General features: G+C 42.6%; 6 protein-coding genes across 6 annotated transcripts; 5 read left to right on the forward strand and 1 right to left on the reverse strand.

Moving 5' to 3' along the window:
* Window positions 1–307: 307 nt before the first annotated feature.
* On the forward strand, window positions 308–4,487 carry MELLADRAFT_87854 (uncharacterized protein; the record flags this gene model as incomplete). Its single annotated transcript, XM_007411008.1, has 14 exons — window positions 308–361; window positions 469–656; window positions 860–959; window positions 1,012–1,395; window positions 1,464–1,616; window positions 1,676–1,758; window positions 1,833–1,982; window positions 2,023–2,276; window positions 2,353–2,578; window positions 2,828–3,558; window positions 3,621–3,671; window positions 3,737–3,814; window positions 3,976–4,328; window positions 4,401–4,487. 14 exons carry the CDS (start codon window positions 308–310, stop codon window positions 4,485–4,487), a joined length of 2,892 nt encoding a protein of 963 aa, XP_007411070.1.
* A 4,466-nt stretch (window positions 4,488–8,953) lies between these two features.
* On the reverse strand, window positions 8,954–10,581 carry MELLADRAFT_107416 (uncharacterized protein; the record flags this gene model as incomplete). Its single annotated transcript, XM_007411118.1, has 2 exons — window positions 8,954–9,301; window positions 10,075–10,581. The coding sequence occupies 2 exons, from the start codon at window positions 10,579–10,581 to the stop codon at window positions 8,954–8,956; spliced, it is 855 nt and encodes a 284-aa protein (XP_007411180.1).
* A 303-nt stretch (window positions 10,582–10,884) lies between these two features.
* Window positions 10,885–11,277, forward strand: MELLADRAFT_107417 (uncharacterized protein; the record flags this gene model as incomplete). The annotated part of the gene is made up of 1 exon (XM_007411009.1): window positions 10,885–11,277. One exon carries the CDS (start codon window positions 10,885–10,887, stop codon window positions 11,275–11,277), a length of 393 nt encoding a protein of 130 aa, XP_007411071.1.
* Window positions 11,278–19,372: 8,095 nt separating this feature from the next.
* Window positions 19,373–20,988, forward strand: MELLADRAFT_107419 (uncharacterized protein; the record flags this gene model as incomplete). The annotated part of the gene is made up of 7 exons (XM_007411010.1): window positions 19,373–19,584; window positions 19,607–19,630; window positions 19,715–20,039; window positions 20,161–20,262; window positions 20,475–20,587; window positions 20,743–20,887; window positions 20,950–20,988. The coding sequence occupies 7 exons, from the start codon at window positions 19,373–19,375 to the stop codon at window positions 20,986–20,988; spliced, it is 960 nt and encodes a 319-aa protein (XP_007411072.1).
* A 2,448-nt stretch (window positions 20,989–23,436) lies between these two features.
* On the forward strand, window positions 23,437–24,152 carry MELLADRAFT_107420 (uncharacterized protein; the record flags this gene model as incomplete). Its single annotated transcript, XM_007411011.1, has 5 exons — window positions 23,437–23,514; window positions 23,571–23,672; window positions 23,759–23,838; window positions 23,880–23,907; window positions 23,964–24,152. 5 exons carry the CDS (start codon window positions 23,437–23,439, stop codon window positions 24,150–24,152), a joined length of 477 nt encoding a protein of 158 aa, XP_007411073.1.
* A 1,261-nt stretch (window positions 24,153–25,413) lies between these two features.
* On the forward strand, window positions 25,414–26,444 carry MELLADRAFT_107421 (uncharacterized protein; the record flags this gene model as incomplete). Its single annotated transcript, XM_007411012.1, has 3 exons — window positions 25,414–25,430; window positions 25,530–25,673; window positions 26,207–26,444. 3 exons carry the CDS (start codon window positions 25,414–25,416, stop codon window positions 26,442–26,444), a joined length of 399 nt encoding a protein of 132 aa, XP_007411074.1.
* Window positions 26,445–27,345: the final 901 nt, after the last annotated feature.

Genomic DNA, 27,345 nt, shown 5'->3' on the forward strand with positions numbered 1-27,345 from the left:
TTGCCTATTCCTTACTCTACCAAATACTCTATACCCTATACTAACCTATACTCAGCCCTATACTAAACTATACCCAGCCCTAGACTTACCTCTACCAACTCGTTTGTTGCTTCTCTTCAGCCATAATTTCAATACCTCCACCCTACAGAGTGCGCTACACATTACACTCCCCCATACCCAGCCTGCTACATGCTCTCTTTGAACCTCTTCTTCCTCAATCGTTGCCGCATAGCACGTGCCACCTCTCCCCATCTACAGCCGACACACCGTAGCACACTCTACCTGGCTTGGCTCTCACAAGCAACCCATGGAAGACCTGGTGTACGCCTGGCCAAGTAACCCTGTTCAAATCTCCATTCTGGTCAGGCTACAACTTTTCCCCACGGAAGCGCTCCTACATCCTTACCACATGACCTTACAGCACTTTGTTTCCTAGCCTGGACCTACTAACCTACCCCGCATGATCAGTCTCCTTCTGCCTACACCACAAAATCTGCCGATGATGCACTCTCCTGTTGCAGCTCTCCCTGTATACTTAGACCAGGCGTCCAAGGGTCAATTCTGTCAACTAACCAACACATCGGCCATTTCAATGATAGTCCCTTCTCTAGGCTGAACTCAGATCTGGCAAACGTTGTCAATGCGCTACCGCCTTGGTAACTCCATTCTTTGTTCCTCCTCCAGACCAACCTTGCAGAGCTTCGGTATCAACTGTAAAGGCCATCAACGAACTGACCTAGTACCAATGACTGCTTTCATCCTTCATCTCTATCTGTACTTTCACTATCATATTAATCTGTTTACCGCTTTACATCGATTATCTCTTGGTCTCATCTACCATACACCTATACAAACTCAGCACAATCTCTCAGCATCCCAAGGCCATGTCTACTTCTAACATTCCCCTCAAGCAATCTTACGTCATCACAATCTTAGGTGTTGTCAAAACCGGTGCTCTGGTCAGTATCCTAGCACAATCTTTGTTCATTGTTTACTGACTCCGGCCTACAGCTCCCTCCATCGGACAGCCGTAACTATTCATATCGTGCATGTACCGTTGCTATCACCACAAAGGGGTGGAACTTAGATAATCACAAGGAATATGACAGTAAATGGACAGCTTACTGTTCCCCTCTCAAAGTACCCAACAAAGGCAAGTGCTTTGTTACCAAGGCTCGATTCCTGCCAGTCAAGGACACCGCCGACTTCAACAGGTACTACGAAGCAGATCATAAGATATTCGTTGGAACTAGCGAGACATTCACAGGTGTTCTCCATAACAATACTGCTCTCACCAGTCTTGGTATCATATCCAGTTGCAGAACCATCCGGGCCAATGACGACAGCAAGTCTGTACTTTGCTTTGTCATGAAACATATTGATTATCAGCCTCAGGTGAGCAATGATAATCGTTTTGGCGACCGACCTTCTTTTCCTAACATTATCTTGATTCCAATCTGCAGGCAGGCAAAAACCAATACTTTGAGATCAATTACAGAATCCGTCCAACGCAAAACATGGAACAAAGTCAAAAGCTGGTACAGGATGGAAGGGAAACTTTAATATCTGGCTTCATCATTGATTTTGATTCTGGGGCCAATAGATTCATCATCAAGGTTAGCATAAGCCACATTTGCCTCTTGCCGCCTTGGCTAATGACTCCATCTTCTCCTAGGTCACGTCTGTCAGTCCCTGCACAGGGAACAAAGGTAGTGGTGCCACAAAAACCGCTCCATCCGCCCATGTCACACCAGCAGGGTGTGTGAGGCCCGCAAACTGAGCCCCTCATGCTCTCTCCCTTTCCCTTTGCTGAAGCTTACTGTTCTCCATAGGCATGTTGCGACTCCAGTCACTCCCATGAACGCTGTCGCAGGTCCTTCTTCAGCGCCAGCTGCAACAACGTCCAACAAACGGAAAGCTGCAGCAGCTGAGGAGCCAATTCCCTTGCCACTCGCTGCTGGCCGGCAAACCCGCCCTGCTAAGTATGTCCGTGACTACTTCAACAGCCGCTTCCTACGGAAGCCCTGAGCAAGGGGGGTACGCCACTCCCAAAATCAAATCATCAATCGTAAATTACAGTGGGGTGTCCGCCACTTTACATATACACATAACACAAAACTACACACCTACTTTTGAAAATCATCTCAAACAATCATCACCACTCACTCTTCAAGACCTTCATCATCTCGCCGGATACACAGGACAGGCTTTGTTAAGCATCATTCTTAAAAAAGTAGAAGACTCAATTCGGTGCATTGGATGGACACCATGGACGCGTAAGCCTCCCAATTTCTCCCCTAAATTACCCAAATTCCCTTCGAAAATTGACTTGTATCCCTCATTCTCTAACAGTAGCTTTGTTATACCTCGAACTAGCCATGCCTCTTCCAATCTTTCAAACTGGACCGTGCCCTGGGTGCAGTGCTCTTTTCAAATTTCAAATCAAAGATGTGTGTGATGAATGTACTGATCTGGAGAACACCAAGGAAGGATTGCAAATTCCACGAAAGGATTACTGTGAGGGATGTGGTGATGGATACCGACGTTTGAAGGACAACATCTGTGGTCCTTGCCAAGGGTTATCTTCTAATTTATCGGCAGTTTCATCTCCGCTTTTGAATGTCAGACTTGGCTTGAATTCAAACAATCATCAAAGCCGACAAGCTAGCTCTTCTTGTTCTTCCCGCTCTCTGACAACACCTGATATATTAACCGAAATCGATGAACTTACTCCAAGTTCCTATAGTGAAGCGTCTCAAAGTCAAAAAATTGGTACAAAGATCCCTACTGCTGTCACCATTGGCCAGGAAAAACACAATTGACACAGCCTCATTAAAGCACCAACTAGCCTGACTTTACCAGATTCCCATTGGTCTCACTCATCGACTAGTCGTGGTCCAAGGGGCATCAATCATCCATCAAAGATACAATCAACAAACAATACTAAATCCATACCAATTGATTTTGTCTACCAGATTGATGGCAACCCAATGCCACACAATTTCACTGCTTTCACGGTCTCAGTGGATCTCAGCAATCGATCATGGTATTCGAACTTTGAGAAGGATGCATTTGAGTTCTTCCGTATGAAATCAGTCAATAAATTACCAAGCAAATTTCAATTAGATGATGGGTGTCCTGAGGTCCCAGAATTTGACGAGCAATGGGTATACTTAGGTCAGGTCCGAAATAAGAGGAGTGTTATTTTCTCTTTGGAACAGCATGTTGTCGAGCTGTTGGAGCGTCCACCACAACGGGGTGCTTTATTTTTTGTGATGTTTAACGCCGACGATTCTCTTCATGTCAAGCAATCAGAAAATGCAGCTTCCTACATACCCGACAAGAAGAAAAAGCGGCAATATGGTGGTGACTCAGAGGCATACTTGCCTTCTGATGATCTTTCTGATTCTTTGGCTGGAGAAACAACAAATCATCTTAGCATTCGCAAATCCAAACAATTACAATTACAATCTCCATCAGGAACCTGTGATGAATCACAGCTTCCTTCTCAAGGATCCAATGGTGGTGATCTCCCGGATATTGATGATTATCTTGATGGTGATTCCTCTTTCTCATTACCTATTATAATTACAAAGCTGACTAAACTGCATATTATACAGGTCCAACTGTCACCCCGACACAATTGAAGAGGCCTATCAAGGAGACACATAGTAAGTGAATGAAACTCCAATAGGTTATTGATTCAGCTATGGTATTGATACTTTTGGATATATAGAAGACCAAACACTCCAAGCAGTTACCTCTGAACCAGTCAACATACCCGAGAAACGCACTTGGGTGTCTGAAGTAGGAGGTAAGTCAAATTACATTCCCAGTAGTGTCTATCAGCTCAAGGCTGATTCAATTGCTTTACTTTAGTTTCGGATCCTACATTGAAACCAATACCACTTGCAATTTCAAAATCTTTGGAAGCTGCAGGTTGTTGCCCTGACGACACTTGACCGTGGTATTTAGGAATTGCAAAAACGTTAACTATCCTGCAGGAGTCAGAGGAATCTGATACTGCCTCTGTGGCTGAGGAGTTCAAAATTGGATGGATTTGCCTTGAAGACTTTGTTCAATTTAATGAAACCAAGTCCTCCTATGTGGGTGATGTGATGCTTGGGAGTGATTTATTCACAAACTTCCTCTTGAATCCTTACGGCGGCTCTACATATGGTTCTTCAATCAATTACGATCCAAGTGATCCAAACTATAGGATTTGTTTGAGTGCGGAGGTACAGAGATTGATTGTGAGCTTTCAAAAGAAGGTGATTGATAACTTGGGAATTTCACCTGATATGAGAGAAATGTGTCTTTCACTCCAAGTAAGTCCTAATAGTATATTTTATTGACATACTTCAACTAACTATTTACACCATTTGGTCAATTGCATACAGGTTGCTAAAACTCTCACCTTTACAACCGCTCATGAATGCAAGGAACATCCCAGGCTATTTTCATGTAGGGAACAAGGAGTTGGATAATTGGAATCTTACATGACTCCAACAGACTTTACACTAAAGAAACCGTACAAAAATCTGCACCAAATCATGCATGCTCTGGCCCATTCTAGTCATAATGATGGCAAAGCAATGGTAGTAGTGTTGGAATCTCAGGGAGGCTTAATTACTGATTTTTCAATGCTTAATTTGACATAAGTGCAGGTTTATAGCTAATAAAAACTTGCCGCACAGCAGTATACTGATGCTAAGCTTGGATTTTTTGCTTCAAGTTGGCCGTTGGAGAGTGAAAACCAAGGTGAAGCACGGATTCAAAATTTCAGTGCTAGCCATCACTGTTCACCTCTATGTGGTCTCCTTGGCCTCCATAAATGTGATGTACCATACGGAGAGCAGGGAAGCGTTGATGAGATTTAGCTGCAGTGGTTGGTTTTAATCCTAAACTTCTACAGAGTGTAGATAATGAAATGAAATTGAAAGTCATACTTGACACTTTGTGATCTACATGCAGTTGAGAGAAGTGGAGTGATTCTTGCTACATAACAAATGATTTGAGAAGCAAAACAAATGAAGGTAACAAATAAAATCAGATGAAAAGAAATTGAGATGAAAAAGAACTAGCTGCAGATCAGAGCCACTTCAGCCACTTCAAAACTGGTTGAGCCAGGCGCGCACATCTATGCCTTGGTCTTTGCTTTCCTGACATCAGACTGGCACCATTTTCCAGTTTTAACAAGACTGAGTACATGTCATTCTCCCTTTTCAAGAACGGTCTGCATTGCACAAATAAAGAAGCAGTCATTCTTTTTCTAGCTCAGTCTAATGATCAATATACATGAAATAAAGAAGCATTCATTTTTTTCAATCTCAGTCTAAAGATCCACATACAAAAAATTATTACTATGGCTTCCACTTCCTATTAGGAAGTTCCAATATATCATGGATAACTAATATATTTCACATTCCACAACACAAGTAATTTCATTTAAAAAGATAAAAGTAAGAAGAGGTCCTAGCAAACCAAATGAAAATCAAAGCAGGCAAAACACAATTGATCCTATTCAAACTGATTGAAGATAAAGTAAGAGTTCCTAGTGAACCAAAAAAAACATATGAAGGCAAAAGGTCCCAAGTGTGTAAAACCGTTCAATTTCTTTCTTGGAACCAATCTAAATCAATCTCATCTGAGTTCATTTTTTCATTTTTTATTCAATCAATCTAAATCACAAATTCTTATGTCTTTTTTTGCTTATCTGAGTTCTTTTTTTTCTTTTTTTCTACTTCATCCTCATATGATTTTACATGCATCTGGCAATATTTTAACCACTCTTTCTCTCCCATGGTTTCCTTTTTCTCAGAAAGGAACTGGATATGTTGTACCAAAGACTCCGAAATCTGACAGGAGGAACCATACCTGGTCACCTGACACAATTTGTGTTTTGTCACACTTCCATCCGGCTTGAAAGACTGCGACTCCGTGGTATAATGGAGAATCTATGGTTATCAAAAAGTTAGATTTGCCAACAAAAAACAACTCTCTTCACTCAGCTGGGTGAATAAAACTCACAGTCGTGTCCCAAATCATTTCTACCACTCCCTCACATAGGTAAAAAGGGACACATATTCCAAATTCCTCAACACAAAACGTAGAACCCTTTGAATTACCCAGATTCTTTTCTTTTGCCTTTTCATGAGGTCGGCCTGTCTTCCGATTTGCAAGGCAAAACATACCAAAACTATACCTTGTACGATCATGATCCAAATCAGCTTTGTTGTAGAATCCGTCGCAGGTGACTACTAGGTTTGATGCAAAGACCTTCCCATTTTGAGTATACTGCCATTTGACATCGTGAAATCCGGGGACATCGGCTTTGGAAGCCAAGTCCAGATTTGTTTGAAAGACAAACATCAAGAGTGAGCCAAAGCGCTCGGCCCAGAAGTCGCAAATCCGATGAAATTGTTCCATACACTCTTGATCACTTTGAATTCGCTCATCAGTGGCGGATCCGAAAGAGCTGATACTGTAAACACCTGAAGATATTCAGCAAGAATAAGCATCTGAGTGACTCGAGCAGATCCTAGAGAGAGAAACAATCACACCTGCTGATTTACATTTTTCACAACCTCCTCTCAACCCACAGCACCCCGTAAAACCAGTGTAACTTTCATCATCCTTGATACCTTGAATTGAATTATGCAATTCACAATTTTTGCGGGCACAGGCATGAAGGTTAGTAGTTGATATTGAGTGAGCAAACTTCTCTTTCAACTCATCCTCCATTACAGCAAATGGGTTACATCAGACAATTACTACATTTAGGGTCTTCTTATCCACAACAACCACAGTTCCTTCTTTGATGTGGATTGGTTTGTAAGGTCCAAGATCTGGTCAATCCTTCAAGCTATACCGGAAAATAAAGACAGTGTCGGAAGGAAGCCCTAGCTCCCTAGCAAGTTTAGATTTGAGAGTGGTTGTATTGATGTGTTTACACGGGAGAGGACGTCCAATATGTAACTCCTTTCTATACCTAGCCTTCCCTTCAATATAGCATTTTGATGTTTTAGATTTCCGATTTGGTACTTTAATACCGGCTGCTTTTTTTGCGCTTTCAGATCTTGCACGTGCCATTCTGAGGATTACAAGTGATATTATTGTTAGAGAATAATATCACTTGAGCATCAAGGGATATACTTACCTAGAAAGTGACTCCAATAGACTGAGTCCAAAAGCAAAGAAAGTTCCACGAGAACCAAGAGCGAGGACCGCAAGATCCTAAAGAAGTAAAGATCACAAAACAATTGTAAGCAAGCTTGATAATTAAACAGAGCAAATCAACACAAAGAGCAGTGAGAAAAACTTACAATTGATAAAGTAACTTCTAACACAACCAATTAAACCAAACAAGCAAAAACTTCCCAGCAGAGAACAAGACGCCGAAGCGTAGAACAGAGTCAAACAAACAGGGTCAAGCAAAGCAACTGGGACGCGATTGAAAAGAATGATTGATATGTAAAAGAGGGTTGTGGTTCGAGTAGGAACACACAAAAACTTCCCAGCAGAACGCGAGACCCCGAATCGTAGAACGGAGTCAAACAAACAGGGTCAAGCAAAGCAACTGGGAAGGGATTGAATCGATTGGTTGAAACATAAAAGAGGGCGTGGTTCCAGTAGATATCAATTGATCAAGTCGATCAAGTCAATTGAATGGGTTGTGATCTACAGTGACATATTGTAAGAAAAATCTATAATCAATTAGAAGGAAGCTTCTGATATAACACAAGTTAGACAACATAGTTACCAATTGATTGATCGATTAGAATTAGTGGGTTGTGATTGAGCAGATCGAGACAATAAATCAAAAGCAGGTTTTTAAGATGTAAAGCGCAAGTTAGATCGAGTGTTTGATCAGATTGAGAGGGTTGTGATAGAGCAATTCGAGAAAATCAATCAAAAGGAGGTGATCAATTAGAATGATAGGGTTGTGATTGAGCAAATCGAGAGTAGTTACCAATTGATTGATTGATTAGAATCATAGGGTTGTGTTTGAGCAAATTGAGAGTAGTTACCGAGAGATTGATCGATTAGAATGAGTGGGTTGTGATTGAGAAAATCAAGAAAATCAATCAAAAGGAGCTTTTTAAGATGTAAAACGCAAGGTGGACAATATGTGATTGATACCCGAGATGACCCTGACAATGTATCTCGCTTTGTACGTAATCAAATAGATCCTGAGAGGTATAAATCTAGCTACAAGAGATAGATCATCGCAATAAGTAATCCGGCGTGAATTCTTAAAAGCAGAAAGCTGTAAGACTTACATCACTCAATCTAGATTGCTTGAGGAAAACCAATGTGGCTGATGAGTTGAGCAGTGGTTATTTAAAGATCAGTACAAATGTGTGAAGATTAAAAAACTTTGCTGAAGTGGAACAAGAATGTTTGAGACAATCAGCAGAATAGCAAGTAGGGCAAGATGGGCATTGAGGGCAGACCAAAATCAAGCGTTCCCAAGGTTAGGTTTGGTTGGGGCTGCTTAGGTCTGATTAATGGTTAAGGCACCTAGCTGCAGGTCAGGGTAAGGGGGTCTGTATAAGTATCACGGTGTCAAGAGAAGCCACGATGAGTGCTCCAGGAGAGATAAAATAATGAAGATGGGGTATATTGGAATTCTTTTTATAATGAACCATGTGCGCCTTGCAAAACTGCATATAACTCACTATACAACCTTGGACAAAAGATGGCATCTTTGAGTTGGTTGGGACAGATTTGCACTTGAGCAGGCAACATAGGTTCAAATGCACACAATGGAAAACACATCACTCAAACTATTGGTCTTATAAGTTTTGAGACAACTGAGTATTATTGATTGAGTTGGATCTTCTACTGATTGGACTAAACTAATTTTCCATTTGTTAAACACTTAGGATATTGGACCGTATAAATGTATAAATGAAATTGACAAAAAGCCCTTTCTCCATCAGTTCTCGCATTATTCCACACCATCATCATCACTTTTGTCTATAAATTTGTATTCACTTTTGAGCAAAGTTTCCAATTCTTCATCTTCTTCATCTTCAATTTCTTCAATTTCTTCATTGTCTTCATCTTCATATTTGTGATTTTGAGAATTGTTTGCTGATTTTAAATCATCAAGGTTCAGGTCCTGCTCTTTCAAAATTTGATGCATTGCTTCGAGGAGATCCCACACAGAGTTGATATTGAGTGTGTCTACATTCCAACCTAGTTGAGATATCAAATTGTTGAACAGAGTACTGAGTGGTTCGGCTGTTACCACAGACAGTTCATCCCTGTCAGGATAGTACTTATCAAGCATTGCCTGTACAACATTGGCCGGAACAGGGGTAATGCCTTCTTCTCCATTGTAATCTTCAGGGACAAAATAGCATACATCGGGTGCTACACCATTCGGAAGGGCAGAGTTACGGTTCTTGTGTGTCCGGTGAGAATTCTTTTCTTCAACATACTCATCCATCATACACTGGACTAGTGGGATGAATAAATGTAGAAAAGTTGACCTGTCAGAGAATTAAGGTTAACTGATAGTGGAGAGGGAGATACTCATATAGAAAGTGAAATGACTTACTCTTGAAGTGGATCACTTGGGTTGTAGCGCCCTTCATCTACTGCCTTTTTGATATTTTTACGAATTGAGATGTTTTTTGCACGCATCAATTGTGACCAGAGTGATTCAATCTTTTGATTAAATGTTGATTTAGTAAAGATGTGTCTTTTTCTAGCTTCATCTGCATCATCTTGGTGGAAAACTCTAGCAAACGTCATTTGATGAGTGGCCATATTTAATGTTTCAGTCTCATGGTCGGTGGATGTTTGTTTTGGAAAGCCTCCACATGCTGCAACAGTTTCAAGAAATTGAACCCCAATGCGTTGAGGATTGTTGTTGTTCTTACCAATCTTCAAGCTAAGCATTCGACAAGACCAGGTGTCAATGATACCATACATAGTAATCCCGTAACGTTTAAGTTTGTCATGTCCATCGGATGCCCATATGTGATTGGGGTGACGCACACGGTAGACTCGTCGCTTCAATCGATGCCTTTTACGCAAAGCCACCCCATCAGCATCAACAACAGAAAGGAGTTTGGCCACAGTGTTTTGATTGGGCCGGACGGATTCAGCGGTTGCCATGATGTGAGCCATACGACGTGATCCTGCATTTTCATCGCCAGCTTGTTTCCTTTCAATCATCTTTCTTGCTGCTTCCTCAGCTGTAATAAGACCCAGCTCTATATCATCTTTACGCCAATGCAATCCTATTTGTTTTGATAATGATTTGAGCATTGTCATTGTAAATAAAGGAAACTTGTGACGGTTTTGTATAACTTGAACCACTTCTTTTTGTTGCCATCGTTTGGTATGATATTCCTTCATGAGAGTGGCACACTGATCTTTGTCGGCTTGACTGAGGCTAGGTTGAGCAGTACTCAGCTTAAGTCGCTGGAGATGTCTTTGAAGGCTACAAAGAGACAGATTTTCGTAAGTAGATTGCTGACAAAGGAGGTCTAGTAGTTGTTTCTGGGTGAGTTTGTGTTGAGAGTGTTTGATCAAGAGTTCATCGAGTCCTGGGTCCAAGGGCATACTGATGATGAAGAATCTACTGGCGGTTGTAATGATCAAATCAGTTTGTAGCATTCATCAAGAGATGTGGAATGAGAACTTACTTGTATATATACACGCAGTTGTGTGTAAGGGGGTTGGTGTTGAAGGGGGATGGTATACCGTACACTGACGAAAGTGTAATCTTGAGACTGACAAAATTGATCTTGATGCCAATGAAAGGGCTCAGTGGGTGTTGATGATTGTTTGAGTTGATTTTCAAAAGTAGGTGTGTAGTTTTGTGTTATGTGTATATGTAAAGTGGCGGACACCCCACTGTAATTTATGATTGATAATTTGATTTTGGGAGTGGCGGACCCCCCCCACGCTCAGGGCTTCCGTAGCTTCCACCTACTGACACATCTTTCCAGGCATCTACCGAAACCACCTCCAACAACTCCCAAAATTTCACGCACGCAAGGCAAGGGCAAAGCCAAAGAGTTTGCCCCCGTTGATCTCCCCCTTGACTTGCCTTCGCCAGATGCTGACCTGTCCGACCCGGAAACAACCATTGCCCAAACGGCAACGGTTGTCAAGCAAACGCCAGCCAAGGAGGCACCGGTGGTCAAAGCCAAAAAGAGCAAGGCATTGACTAAGGCGGTCATTGTTCCAGACGAGCTTGAACAAGAAGATGAAGACATTGCCGAGGAAGATAGTGATTGGGAGATGGAAGATTGACTTATGCATTGCTTTGTACTTGGATCGTGACCGTAGACTTCAATGCCTTTTCCTTTCTTCTTTTGTTCATAGAGTGCATAGTGTATATACCCATTGATGAGTTTGTATCAAATGTCTATAGACTGTTAATAATCCACCTCCATGTGATCCCGTGCCAATGCGTCTTTAGGTAGCCATACAATAAACAAGTCCCATTCAAAATTAATAATTCACTACCTTATCCTGTGACAAGGCCCGTGAGGTAGACAAAGTGTAGCCACACTCAATTCAAAACTGGCCTGTAAGAATTGTTCCTAGCGTCATTTCTCCTTGAGCTGAGCCTCTTGCCATCCCTTGCCATTGGCAATCTTTTTATACACTTAATATATCCCTCTCCAGGCCCCTCTGTTGCTTTGTTCTCCCTTTTCACATTCTATACTCTGTTTGACAACATCATTTGTCTTTGCAAACAGGAACACCCACAACTTTACATCTTACTTACGCCAACTTCGCCTAATAAATTCACCCGCTCCATGTCTGCACATCACCACCTCGCTGTCACTTCTACCGTAATCCTCCCTATTATCCTCAGCATCAACATTATCCCATTCAAGACTCGACCTGTGAAAGTACCCCTGTGTCATTAAACTTTCAGTCTTCATGGTTAATCACCATCCCGCCGTGCGCAATGCAGAAGAGAACACTGAGGCAGCCATCAAGGCGTGGTTTGGAGCAGAATTGCCCTACAACATCGGCACCTGCGACGACCCGTGCTCCTACTGCGGTGCACTCCACTGGAAATTGGAACGCCAAAGCGGCACTCTCACAGCTGAAACAACACAATACGCCGCCTGCTGCCAGGAGGGTACGGTCAAGCTGCCCAGTACTACCCATGAGAATGAACTCACACCCAAATTTTTAAAGTGCCTTCTCTCTGACCAGGACCGAGGTAAGAACTTTGCTTCTCTAAATTTGCCCTTTGCTGACTTACCCCTCCAGCGTCCAAGAACTTTAGAAAGGAAATTTGCCGCTATAACAACGCCCTCTCCTTTGCCTCTACAGGTACCAAGCAAGACGTTTCTGTAGCTGGTAATGGTGGCTCCTGGACTTACAAGATCACCGGTCGCCTCACGCACAAAATTGGTTCCCTTTTGCCGACCCTGGGTGTGCCAAAGAAGTTTGCACAAATCTTCATGTATGGTGATCAAGGCGAAGATGAAGCAATGGACCAAAACGCCCGGGCTGGAGGTGGCCTCGAGCCAGGGATCATCAAACTTTTCCAAGACTTTCTTTATCACCACAACTCATTTGCCAAATTGTACAAGTCTGCTGAGCAAATCCTTGATGGAGCTGCTATTAAGACAATCAAGATCAAATCAATGGCATTGAATGGTCAGGACCCAAATTGCTACAACTTCCCAACATGCAATGAGGCCACAGCTGTCATTGAAGGCAATGGTAAGATAGAATCAAAAGACCACAATATCATTCTACTACGCCACAATGGCTCATTACGACGGATTTGCAAGCTGAACACCAACTATTTCTCCCTGAGGTATCCCATCTTCTGCATGTTTGGGTCACACGGGTGGGACGAGCATTACCGGCACATGAATAACAAACGTACACCTTTACATATGCAATCTTAGGGCGCACTGTGCTGACATTGAGCTTAACAGGCGAGAGCGGAAAAGTGTCCAATCTTGAATGGGCCGCCTACACCCTCTGCACCCAAACTGGTGTCTTCTCACCCATCTTACGAGGTGGTCGCCTGTTGCAAGAGTACATTGTAGACATGTATGTAAGTGTCGAAAACACTTGGATGAAGTACTTCAAGATGAACCAGACACGAATTTGTGCTGAGCTTTACAAAGGTGCAACCAAAGCTCTGACCAACAACAATATGACCGTTGGCAAACACATTATACTACCCTCACAGTGACATTTTACTAGGCACTGGCAGGCCAGTGAGTACAACCAGTTCAATCCAATTTCAATCCAATTAAGATTCAATTCAAGTTCAATTCCAGTTTGATATCAATCCAATCTCAATGTATGAGCTGGAGGAACAGACAAACAGTCTTCCAAATTGAACTGAAATAAAGTTTAGCTGCAAGTCCACTCATGAAGTTGGCAGAAGATCCAGAAGTTCTGAGTAATTTTCAGATAGAACACAATTATTATGCCCAAATATACTTCTCAAAACCTTCCGAAGCCTTCTCCTGCAAAACACAAGTTAACGTATGAAGGATATGACTCATTGACCAACATGAGAACTCCCTGAGTAGCATTTCAACAAAGATCACATGAAAAACAAATGTGTTGAGGGTTACAAAAGCCTTTATGGTTGAGAGTCCCCAACTCATTCAACTACCAAGTACCAAGGATAGGCAAGATGTTCAATCTGGCTATTGAAAAGATACATGAAGTGTTAATTGTTTTTTTGATTGCAAATTCATATGTATATATGTCATGATTCTTTTTTGGGAAGTGGTTTTTCATATAATCACAAATATCACCATTATATTAAACAGATAACAATAGGAAGACAAAAAAGGTGTGATGAGGTGGTTGCTGTTGGTTTTGTGATTTGAATTAACCCATTGATTTATATTTAAATTGTTTTATTTGGGATTATATTGATTGATTCAATTGAGATAGTTTTTTATTTTGACTTTATTGTTTTGTTTAGAAATAGCATTTTTATGTACTGATATGATTTTGGGTCTTTCCGTGGTATGGTACAGTTATTTTTCAGGAAAGATATGTTTTTTACTTTGGAAAATAGTGATTTTCCCAGGGAAACATGATAATTTAGATTTTCAAAACCATCATATATGTATATGGTCAAGAGGTCTGCTCAAGTCTGAAATCTAAAAAACTGAAGTGTATTCAATTGTGAAGACAGCCAGATCCAACAGGACAATCGGGGCAAACCCCCAAAATTATTGTTGGGCGGGCCCGCCAAGTTGCGTCTTGGCGACCCCCTAATTTTGACTCTCTCTGACATCTAGCAAGCTGATGATCGGTCTTGGTCTTGACAATCTCAACACCTCGCCTCAATTCAACTTAACTTTGACACCTATCTCATTCTTCTGGTTTTTCAATATTGATGATCTTGCTATGTTGGTTGTTTAGTTCATCAACTGTGTGGTTCTCATCTTCAGCTATGTTGACAGAATGTGTAAGTACATTAATGTCCTTTCTGGTACTCCTTTTCATTTTTTGATTTTCTTGTTTGTCTGTATTACTTATCAACTAATGATTGATTTTGGTGATTCTCAATGATCTGGTTTGATATGATAGCTTAGATGCGAGCTTAGAATCAATATATACCTTATGTGAGTAACTTGCTCTCTGAACTCTCTGGTCTACTTTGGCTTGTACTGATTGACTTCATCATGAAATCTCTTTGGTTCTGGTGAGCAAACCTGATTAGTTTGTTTTCTCTTGACATATGTTCTAACTTCTTACTTCCTTCAATCTTTGGCTCTTTTAAATTGTGACCGGTTTGTTCTGTCAAGGTTAGAGGTTAGACAAAATGTAAGTCAAATAAATCAAGTCAATTTACAAAGTTTCACAACAGTTTTGCTTTCTAACATGCTAATTTTGAGCTTTTTTGCATCTTTTCTTGGAAAATGTACAAATCGGATGTACCAAATTAGGTTGAAGAGATTGCTCCACCTCAGTTTCAAACAAACTCAGCTTGGTCCATTGAAAAGGTCTTTTAACTTGTCTACAGCTACATTGAATTATACTTTTTTGTAAACACTTCTTTCTAGTGAAGACTTGCTCAAATTTCAATGCTTTATATTCAGGTAATATAAGATTCAAGGATTGAAAAGTATAGATGGGCAGATGCAGAGAGTCCACATTGAGCTAAAACAAGAAATAGGAAGGTATTTAACCTCCACCATACTGATCAACCCAGTCCTGGCTAAGTGACCTCTAGCTCACTTCCAAATTTGACACAAAAACACCCTCAGGTGCTTGTAACATGGTTTGTGAGGAATAGCTCAATAGACAGTCAGACTCACACAGATTGTCCAAATGAGCTCACAACACTGGAGCAACTTGGCAGTAAATTTGTGACAAACTTTTTATTTACATGGTCATCTTTTAGATGCAATTAAATCTTTATCAAGACTTTAATAGATTATTTCTTTCTCTTTGTTCATATGATGTAATTTACCTTCTTTTACAAACAAAGAAACAGATTTTGATTTTATTCCAAGCTTAAGAATTAAATGAAGCAAAAGAAAAAAATGAAATCATGTGTACATATACAAAGACAGAGGAATTGTATCAAAACTTTAAACTTAGGTGGGAAAGGTTTTGCACTTCTTGGCATAAGTAAACCACTTGGTTTCTTTAAATCCAATGTTGAAGTCAATGATGTAACAGGAATAGAATCTGGACTTGGATTAGAAGTTGCATTCTTTCTCAAAACATTTTCATTCTTTTATTGCCACAAGATATTTAAGATTCTTGTGCATGACCTGTATTGAGTTGGAGCTGTTCATCAATTCCATCTGTTGTCCAAGATCCATTCTCAAAATGTCACAAACAAAGCATTTGAAGATTTTAGGATCCCCCAAAGTGAGAGAAAATGAATCACTTGTATTACTTTTGATCTTCAGCTTTTGTTTCCACAACTCTGTTCATCAGAATTTTTAATGGTCATGTGTCCTGGATCCCATCAAGCTACACTTTCGTCACATGGCTTGTGATTGAACTGGACATATCCAGAAAGTGTGTATGGTGAGCATGAAAGGATACCTCATGAGCTCAAACTTTACTGCATCGGAGGTTTTCAGAATGCAATATTCCATACTGAGAAATTAAAAAGAAAGCACCGGAAGATCTGGGAGGATCATTTGCATCTTCACCTGTACTATTGAACTAGTTTCATGCGGATCTGCCAGTATATGCAGCTCATGCATATCCCCCACTTGTACTGAATTTGTAGTCGGTTTGAAGTTGAACTTGAATTGAATCTGAATTGGATTTGAATTGGATTGAGGTGAATTGTACTCACTGGCCTGCCAGCGCCTAGTAAAATGTCACTGTGCCTCATCCTTTATCGGCGGACCTAGAGCAATGCACAAACTGTATCACGATGCTATGGCTTTAGTCAAGGCTTACGGTCCTCCTTCCTTCTTTGTTACTATGACAGCCAACCCAAAATGGCCCAAAATTACTGCTGCGCTTTTACCTGGCCAAACCTTGGATGACCAACCAGACTTGGTTGCATGTGTCTTCAAACTCAAACTCCGAGAACTGCATGAGGACTTATTCGAACGGGATAGACTCGGCAAGAACGTTTCTTATGTTCATACTGTTGAGTTCCAAAAGCAAGGAAACTCACACAATCATGCAGTTTTAATAAACAACGCCCTATCTGCCCGCGAACGCCTGCAGCAATAGATTTGGCCGTCTCAGCAGTACTTCCGCACCCCGAACAGTCACCAGATTTGTTTGAACACGTCACTCAGTACATGCTGCATGGGCCACGCTACGAAGGTAAGGCCTGCTGGAATGGATTCAAGTGCAAATATGGCTACCCAAAGGATTTCACACCGGAGACAGCCATCACTGGAAAAGCATATCCCAGCTATAAGCGGCCTGATGACGGTAGGTTTTTTGTCAAAAACGGGTACCGGTACACCAATCAAGACGTTCTCCCGTACAATCCCTTTCTACTTCTCAAATTTCAATGCCACATCAATGCGGAAGTCACACTCGGAACAAAGTCCATCAAATATCTCTACAAATACATCTCCAAGAGTCATGATTGCAGTGTGGTTAGCCTTGAGGTTGAGAACGACCCAAATGATTTCGTTGACGGGCGAACTCTAGCCTCCCCTGAAGGCGAGCTATTGTATTCATTGCAATCGCAGTTCAACATGCTGACAAAGGCCGTCCAGCAATTTGTCAACTATACAAGTATGCACTCTCAGGTTGTTACCCCTCCATTACCAGGCTAATGCTTCACCTGCCAAATTCACAACTCGTGTACTCCCAGAACACAAGTAGTCTGAGAAATCAACTCAATTCCGGTCAGGCTCAACAAACAACCCTTGCTGTGTTCTTTGCTACTTGCAGTGCTGGAGGAATCGTAGCAAAAACAAATGTCCCAGTTTGATCCTTGCTTTACGGGGATATGCCGACCTATCATTGGTGGGACAAAGGCAAGAAGGCGTGGATACAGAGACTCAACAATACCATTGCTGTGTCCCGTCTGCACTTTGTCTCACCGTCTCAAGGTGAAAGGTACTACCTTCGACTTCTTTTGACAACAGTCAAAGGGCCTACTTGTTTTGATTTCTTGAAGACGGTCAACGGTCAACTTCATCGCACGTTCAGAAGCGCTGCGGACACCTTGGGCCTCTTGCTATCAGATACCCACTTCAACGCCTGCCTCACTGAAGCTGCTTCCTGGAAAACAGGCAGACAATTGTGAGAAATGTTTGGCCTCATACTAGTCCACAGTCCACCTGCCAATCCGGTCAGGCTTTGGGAGGACCACATGGACGGTCTTTGCAACAACTGTGAATACCAACTCGCACTGGTTTTGCCTAACTTAAGACCAACATCTGCACAGATTTACAACTACGGACTAAAACAAAACTGTGGATCAGATCAATGAGCATATCCTTGAGCAGCTGCTTGGCCGGTGTCAACAATACAAGTCAGTTGACACAATGAAAGCTGATTGGGCGGAGCAAGTCAGCATCGACATCCTCAACTCCTTCAACTTCTCTGGTTTTCCACAACATGACCTGCAATTGAAGGTGGGATGTGTAGTGGTTCTGCTTCAAAATCTACATCTACAACAAGGACTTTGCAATGGAACCCGCTTACTAATCCTGGCTTTGTCAGATAATGTGTTGTACTGCTTGATCATTAACAGCCCAAAGAAAGGTGTAGAGGTCTTTTTGCCCCGTATAACGCTACAACACCCAGGCAACGCAACGGTGCCAATAGCCTTCCACCATTCCCAATTTCCAGTAACAAGCCTTTGCCATGACCGTCAACAAGTCACAAGGTCAGATGGTTGAGAGAGTCGTCTTGGTCTTACCTACACCTGTATTTGCTCACGGTCAACTCTATGTGGGTTTATCAAGGTGCACCTTGGCCAAGCATACGGCTGTATTGCTGGCTAGTGACCACGAGGCCGAAACGGTCAACGTTGTCTTGAAGAGCGCCATTCAGTAGGGTGAGTTGAAGGTTGATTTCATTCTGCTCTTGCTGCTTTCCCTGCAAACATTTATTTGATGCTCATCCTCTCAAGTGTGATGTACTTTGGAATAAGCAGCTTTCGCCAAGCCGAGTAGTCTATGTTTGTTATGGGACTGTCTGCTTAGTAGCTACAAGCTCTTCACGTGTCTGTTACAAACATTACGGTTGCTTTGGTATTTACGTGAAATGTGATTGGTCCATTGTGTTTACCTTGAATGACAAGCTTTATGACTGGCCAGATAGCTTCTCACAGTCATGACAAGTCTGCGTGAGCAGTTTGAAGGCAAAAGAATAAGAGAGTGGCTCAAAATGTGAAGAGAAAACTACAAAGTGTACATGCAATTGAATTGAATAACTAAGTCACAGGCTCCCCATGCATTATTGAGCCGTGTTTGCCCTGCTGAAACAAGGCACTTCACTGAATTTCTCCCATGAAATAGCACCGAGAGTTACACTACTGATGGAGAGCTGCCCCAGAGCACAACCAAACATTGAGTGGTCATTGGTTCACCCAAAAAGCGCAGGAGCGAGCACAAGCAACCATGGTTAAGTCTTTGTGGCTAATCTGCAGTGGAAGCACGACATTTGCGAGAATGTGGGGGCGGCATAGCCGTCGCTTTGACATCTGCCCCTCGGAGCTATTTGAAGTCAGTTTGGGGTGTAGGGCTACTATGGCACGACGGACATACCTCTACCACCCAGTATCAAGATCTGTGTACATAGCCGGCGACCACACCATGTCAATTCACTACATTGCCATTGTTGAACACAGCCTCTCCCACTGTTTCTACAAGCTCAGGGGTTGCTTTGTACGCAACGTTGGAGTGTGCAGCACGGCCGAGCTGCAGAGTAGTCAGTGAGGTTGCCAATAGATATGAAGGGGTCCACTTACACTGTCATCCCAGAGGTTGTGCAAGGCAATAATGATCCAGCGGTCATAGCCGCACTCAGTAACAGTACGGCGATCAAAGCGCGTGATATGGCCTCGGCCACATACGGCAACAGTTGGAAGAGGAGCTGGCAATTCAGCTGTGTAATGGTCCAGCGCAACACGGGAACCGGGATTGACAAGGACAATTGTGTCCTGTAAACAACTTCTTCCGAGTAGTTGTCCAGTCAACCGTACAGCATGGTCAGTGCCAAGTAATGATGAAGCCGGGTCAGAATGAACCCAGGCGGCTGAATGTGTGTGTCTGCTGATTTGTAGATAACAAAGCCGAGTCGTGCCGCCAGTAAATGAGTTTGTCAAGCAGTGGTCACGAACCTCTGAACCTAGGCGGAACACCTCACTCCAATGGACCGTGAGGCGGGAATCATTGACATTTGGCATTGATTCTGCTGCTGTATCTTTGAACGGTGCCAGTAGATTGATTCTAAGTAGACTAGAGGGAGCACAACAAGGGGGGGTTTTCCAATGTGGAAGGAAGCGCGGTGTGAGTAGGTTACCTGCTTACGGTGGTGTGGTTTCTCAGTTGGACAGTGCCGGCCACCGCAAAGGTGCACCTGGCTATTGCAGAAGGGTCCTGCGCAGGGCAGATGAGGTAGGTAGTTGGTACGAGCTGCGACATCTGACCATACCACCCCTTCGAGAGATCGGAAATCGGATTCATGTATAGAATCAATAAGCAACACCAGCGGTTTCGTTCTACGCTATGATTTTAGACCTCAAATCAGCTTTTGCAAGTTCTTACCGCCAACGTACTTATGGCAGGTCAACACAATTTATCAATTGGCATGGATGGCATGGTGCGGCTGCATAATCAAGTGAGTGCCAGTGCTAGTGAAAAGAACTGTGGCTGACAAGTAGAACAGACTTCTGTGCATATTGGAAGCGACGGGACGGGGTTTGGATATGATGTCATCGCAGCACACCCTTTCATGCGTGATAGGCACTTATCTGTCAGAGTGGTCACCAGGGGATGTGATCCTTATGAGGACGGGACCACCGTACTTTTTTCAGGTCTTGCGTTTATCAGTGGAGAGCGGGCAAGTTTGATGGTCAATGTGGACGCATAAATCATAGCTTTAGCTCCCACTCCAAGTCAAGTGCTCCCAAATGGACTCAATTTGATCCATGTGTCAGGGCAAGGTAGAATTTGGGCTCGCCAGCCAGTTCATGCCAACAACCCCAACGGTTGGTGGCTTATGATGGTTGTTCAAAATGCGCTCATTGACAACTTGGGTGAAGAGGACGATGGCTCTGAGTTGGCTCAGTCTAAAACATGATTTGAAACAGCTTAACAGGTCAGCCGAGTTCGAGATATACTGCACCGATAACCAAGGGTGTATGTCGCAATTGAGCGGAATGGAGGGTGACCCAGGTGCAGTAGTTTTGTTGGAAGGTACAGTAGTTGCATATTCTGAAGGGACAAGGGTATGGATTGCTCTGGTGAGGACGTATTGTTAGATTAGCAAATTTGATGTTGCACTAACATTTCCGGCTCTGACCAGGTGACGAGTATTACCCCGGCGGCACCTGAGGTGGTTTGAGTGCTGCTATCTTTGAAAGTTGCATGTCCACAATGCACGTGAGTCAAATCAACCAAAGAAAGCTGAGATTGGCGGCATCGCGAGTAAAGCAAACTACAAAATGTTTTTAATTGGTGAAGCGGCAAGGTGCACAGCGAGAGGTAGTGAAATGTTTGAGATGGGTTTACAACGCATTGCATGAGGAAATACTCCAAAGGTCAAACATGGTTAGCGAGGGTTTCCAGAGACAATGCAAGTTGCTGTTGGGTCGCGCACACCATTGAGAGTGATGATGCTAGCTGTGGTTCAGTGTGTGTTTGGTATTGGTTAAGGGACATTATGCTTGCAAAAGAGACTGGGAGAGTTTCTCAGCCAGGATAGTACAAGTATGAAGCGTGCTATTGTGGGTTGAACTTGAGGGCCCACGGCTGCATTGGTTTGGCTTCATTCAACTGGTAATCCTTATGTCAGTGAGGAAATTTGAGCAGTGTGAGGACAAGACATACGTGTATGATCCACTGGATGTGCACCTGATTGTAACCAAAGATCATCCCGTTGAAACCCAAAATATTCCCAACCCCAAATAGCTCGAGCCCAATCTCTTGCATGGTGGTGCGTTGAAGGGTGTACTCAACATTGAATGTGACTATGTGTAGGGACTGTTAGATGCCGGTCAGCATAAGCAAGAACAGTGCTGGGGGCAACACCCAATAGGGTCATAGTCACTATGAACGGCCCTGACAATCCACCAACGTTCTTGATGCAAAAAATGGCACGCAGTGACGCGCCCAACGCTGGGAATCAAAGCTTGTGGGGACAAGTAATCATTGTCAATCCTACGATTGAAGGTAGCTGACGCAGTCAACGTGACCAGAAGAGTTGTGTTGCCATTGTGGAAATGGGGTACAAGACTACCACGTAGCAAATAGGCGCCGTGCGGATTGACCTAGGTGTGCATACTGGGTGCCGTCACAGTAACAGCAATGAATTCCGGTTGGTCAAAGCAAACAAAGATTTCACTTTCGTACAGAGCCCTGTGGGTGGGTTGGCTGCGTTGGGACAAGAGCTGGAGGGGTGGTTTCAGACAAAAAAGACAATACTTGGTACAGGAGATGCAGTACTGACACTGCAAACATATTATTTTGTTCCATGGTGAAAAATGATTGACGAAAAATTGTTTCTGAAATTTAGGGCCCAGTTTTAGCCCAAACTTCTTGGAAGCGGATTGCAGAGAGATACAATGCTGTTTGTCCTTGAACGTTTTTTTCAACTTGCTTAGAGTGTTTTACTCAGAAGTAGCTCAGCAAGCAATTCCTGATACTTTTTCTGGTTTTTGGAAGCTCACAGCAGTTCAAAAAATGCAGAAAAATCAGAACAGATCACAAATGCCCTTTGTGATGTTTGGTGATTTTTTCATATTTTTTGGTGCCTTTGTCTTGGATATATGCAAGGTATAACACCAAAAGTTGTTCCTTGTTTGCCAAATAAATTGCAAATGTATTTTGGGTCACCAATGTATCAAACGTGGACGGATTATCCTGATTGGTTTTCCACATAATGGCACATCCTTTGTTGTGTTGTAAAATTTTTTCTGGGTGATTTTGGAGCCTTGTACATATGTCAGCATAATATATATAGTTTTAACAATACACATGTGATAGTATACATACTGAGCCAGCAAGATCCTGAAAAAAACATTCAACAAAGGGAATGCTGTCCTTCACTTATGATTTTGTTTCTGGCTTGGTCTTGTTAATTGTGGAGGCTTAAATGAGTGCGCAAGTTCTGCATTTCTGTCTATCTTGCCAAAAAATCTGGGAAATCAACAGACAGAGTGCTAGAATTTTTCTGTATCCGCCAAAATCTTCCACCGGAAAGAAAATCACACAATTTTACTTACCTGATTTTTTCAGATTTTTTGGACCAATATGAAGCATGCCATTTCAATTGCTGGTTTCAATCATTTTTCACCATGGAAAAATATATTATCTTTGCAGTGTGACTTGGTTGCCTAGCAGCAGGACAGATTGGATGTCAACTGGCATGAGGGGTGGTTCCAAAGTGTTAACTAATTGTGTGAAGATTTGATGAGGCAGGGGAGGCAGACAAATGAGGCAATTTGACGGTAAGGCTGATTTTAAGTAATTCTGACCAGGCAGTGTGGCCGGAGAGGGTATCACCGTGAGAGCACTCATGAGCTGATTTGAAGGCAGAAGTTTTGCCACAGTGGCTCAATTGTGGTGCTGGCTGGGCTGGTCCACGCTGGCATGCCAAAAGTCTTTGCACGTCTTGGACGTGTTAGAGGAAGTCGGCCATCAGCTAACACCATTTGTATTTAAGGAAGCGAGTCACGACAAGGCCTGAAGCGTCAACTGGGGTCATACCTGAAAATTCTTTTTCAAAGCCGGCCATACTTGCCATTCAAAATCAACATCAATCCAGTCCACTAATTTTAAAAAATTTGCCAGGATGGTTTCCGCACTCGGAGTGGGCACATACAAACGCCTGCCAATGCAATGGGCGGGTGTTTTAAATGTAGTGGGCCTGGTGAGTTGTATCCAGCTTTGTTGTCGGCGGTTCCTGACTTGATGTGGTTGGCTTAGCAAGGCTACAGTGGTTGTGAACAGAGAGCATACGACACCATGATTGACTTAGGACGTGCGCCAGGAAAAGCTTTGCCAGTGCTGCTTATTGAGGAAGGCGCGGTGCAGGACCCACATTTGGTTGGGCTCTGCTACTTGAGCACCAAGAACGCGGCGCGCAACTGATCTTGGGTCAGAACCCATCACAGGTTGGACTAGACGGCTCCACACCATTGGGCTCGGCAGGCTTGGCAGCATCTGGGCTGGTCTGGTACTTCGCAATGTCACGGTCTGTACTGATACCTTTGGGGACAAGTGGCGCATTGCCAGCCTGTTGCATAGAGAGTGGGACAGCAGGGTGAGTTGAGAATGATACTTAAAGGCTCTGCGGTTGTGGTTAATTTGGGGCTGTAGTATTTGGATTTCAGAGTTTTCAAAGTGGATTACATTTACGACATCAAAGAATTGGGTCAAGAGCCAGGCTGGTCGGTTTCCATTGGTGACGTAGTCACTTTCACGGGGGAGGTGATGCATATGGTGGGCTGCGGAGGGAAGTGGATTGTGAAGATGGTGGATGTAAAGAATCTGTTGCGACTGTTGTAGAGACGTGCTGTTGCGTCAAAGACGTGCTATTTAGCTATTACATGTATTTTTGTACAATAGGTTTGGGCAAAATTGATCTACTTTTCTTTGCTCTCTGGTCCATGGTGATGAAGGACTATGGGAATCAGACTGCAGCCCACTGTAGTGTATTCAAAAGACTCCCAAAGATTTTATTCAAAAGAGTTCCTCAGTAGTTTAGTCTTGGGCGGCTGTGTTGAGTGCGAGTACGGTAATAGCTACCAGGGGGTGGCAGGCCACCCAGTACCTCATATCCAGTAAACCAAAAGTCACAATGGACCAACTGGTGACCAGGAGTTTGTTGTTTTGCAATTCAGAAACAACAGATTGTAGTATGTAGATGAGGAACCAATTGACTACAGGAAAAACAGCCAATCTTGCTGGGTAGGGTCCCAAGGGTTTGTGATATGAAGTGTTGACAAATTCATAATTCACCTCAAGATGAAGTGACAACTAGCACAAAGGGTTATGTGTGTAATTGTGGTTGCACAGGCAACCTTGCCAGCATAAAATTGATGATCCATTGAAAAATTGAACTTCAGTTTTTTTCAACACACATCATTGTATTCCTGTATACAAGGATCCCATAAACATGGTTTTGAGGTTTGTATGTGCTCTCAGTGTTTTTTTACTTGTCATCACTGCTACATGTGGAAGGAAAGGTTTGGACAGACATAAGTAGAATTGCTGCAATCCTTGAGAACAAAAATTTTGGTCAAGTAGGGTCCAGCAGAAGATAAACTGTGGGTCAAATGTAATAGAAAAAAGAATCTGATCAGCTGGGAATTCTCATTTTTTTCTTTGGAAAAACCTGACACTCAGAATTGTAGCCTGATTTTCCACAACAGGTGATTTGAAGGATTGTGTATATAGCTACTTTGCGGCCTCGCTTTTTGAAAACACATATATCACATTTTCCAGGATTTTGTTGAAATTTATGTTACTGTGTTGAGGTCATCCCCTACGGACAAAATAGATGTGCAAGCTGATGTGTGTAAGTCCTCTATTCATCAATCAATTCCTTTTTGCATAAATTCTGAACCTTCAAAGTATATAATGTATCACGCCAAGATAGTTTCAACATGAAGGCTCCCTTTTCAAAGCTCAACAGTCAAGGCCTTCTAGTTATGAAACTCAAGGACAACACACTTATTCAATCTGTGGTGTGTTGACCTTCACAATTGATTTGGATGTCACAAGAATCTTCTTTGGTGTACACCACGAAGCGACTTTTTAGCGCTGGATGGGTGCCAAGCAAAGGTGAGTCGCTGAGTGGATTTCACTTGGTGGTAGTGTGAAATCCACTCAGCGGAGAGCTGCGTGATGACCACCGTATTGGTCATCACGTGGCTGTGATAGGAATAGTGTCTATGTGACCATACTCTGCCGCCACCTCACAAACTTGGAGAAGCTGGTCTTACACTTGCCGGGTGGTGCTCCTCATGCTCACCACCTTGGCTCAAGTCGCGGTATGACCGCCTCACTGACAGGTCAAATCCATAGGTCTGTGACCTTGTCACCACAGGATTTGTGGCACTGCGTACTCTGGCCTCAGCAACCTTGCAACCTTGCATCCTTGAGAAAGTAGAACATGATGATGTTTCCATCAGTACAAATTGACAGCCTCAATCAATCACATGTTACTCTAGCATTCGTATATGCGTATGATTTTGGAAACATAAACTAAAAGCACTTGGTTCAGGTCAACAGCTCATGCCGCAGTGCTTTTTTAAACTGCATTATTATCAAAGCCAAAGAAAGTGCACCAGCAATTGTTCTGAGCAGCAGCTGCATTTGACTGATAATAAACCTTATATGGCTTCAAGCTAATCAAAGGTTCAGTCAAACACTTTTGATTCTGACTATCCAGTCCATTACATTTGCCCAACACTTCAAAAAACTCCAAAGTATAACTTGTTGCATGTGCCTTCAAGAATGCAGCCAACAAGCAATCCATTTCAATGTCAGGTCCCAGTCATCAGCTCAATACACCAGAATACTACTAACTTAATTATGATTTATAGTTTTTGATCCAGTACCTGGCAGCAACAAGTTTTTAGACGTAGACTATGTAAGAAACGACCTTTTGATGGCTGTGCAAAACATTTGACAGGCATGATCCATCAGGCCAAGGTAAAAGCTGCAATTGAAACTCAAGCACAAAGCGCTATCCCTGTGGTTGGTCTGCTTCCCGATGATCACAGATTGGTAGGCGCAATTGAAGGATGGAATGAACTTGAAAATGAAATACCCATACCTCACCCAGAACAATAGATTGATGCAGATGATGAGGATTGAATTGATATGGTAGGCTGGCTTCAAACATTTCAAGACCAAGTAGCAATTCCGGTTGGAAGTGAACCAAATGAGGAGGATGTTTGACCGTTCAATTGGCAGGATTTCCTCCTGCGTCCGGAAGATCAGGAGGAGGAGGAGGAGGATATTGATAGTGCAGTTGGAATAGAAGAAATTGAAGTCATTCCAATATCTTTTAATGATGGTGACAAAGAGGCAAATAAATGGTACCCTTTCAAGAAGAAGGAGGTGCGGGCTCTACTTACATTAATTTCAGTATTTGCATCACTGTCTACACCATATTGATCTCATTTTATTTGTCATTTCACTTTAACATCTTATGGGGTTGCTTTTGATGGGTTTGGTCAGAAGCACCATGTATCGTGTAGACTATAAAATCGTTAGAGTAATATTCAAGATGGCTGAGGTTCACATACCTAACTGGGAATCTGTCCGACGCATTTGATTTGGACTTTGTGAACGTTTGGGACTCAATGTGGTTAAGACTATGAGCCCCCTTGGAAATCCTTGCTTAAGCTTGGATATACAAGAGATTGTGGCGCAAGTGAGTTTATGTTTTCATATTTCATGAATTGATCAATACATATGAAGCCAACTCTTGAATGCCGCAGGAGATATCTAATCCATTAGTTTGACCACATCTAATATGCATTCCTGAGTCAACTGAAAGCGGAGTCATCAATTGATTATCACAATCGTGGACGTGGCGAGCTGGATTGTCAAAGGAGCTCAGGGTTCAACTGGTCGACTTCAATAATCAACATTTCTATGTTTATGAACCAACTCAACTGTTAGATGGTGGGATTGTAGCACCGATATATTTCTATCAAAATGAAAAATGTATTATGGCAAAATGTCT

Source organism: Melampsora larici-populina (assembly GCF_000204055.1).
Source record: "Melampsora larici-populina 98AG31 unplaced genomic scaffold MELLAscaffold_23, whole genome shotgun sequence".
Lineage (NCBI taxonomy): Eukaryota > Fungi > Basidiomycota > Pucciniomycetes > Pucciniales > Melampsoraceae > Melampsora > Melampsora laricis-populina.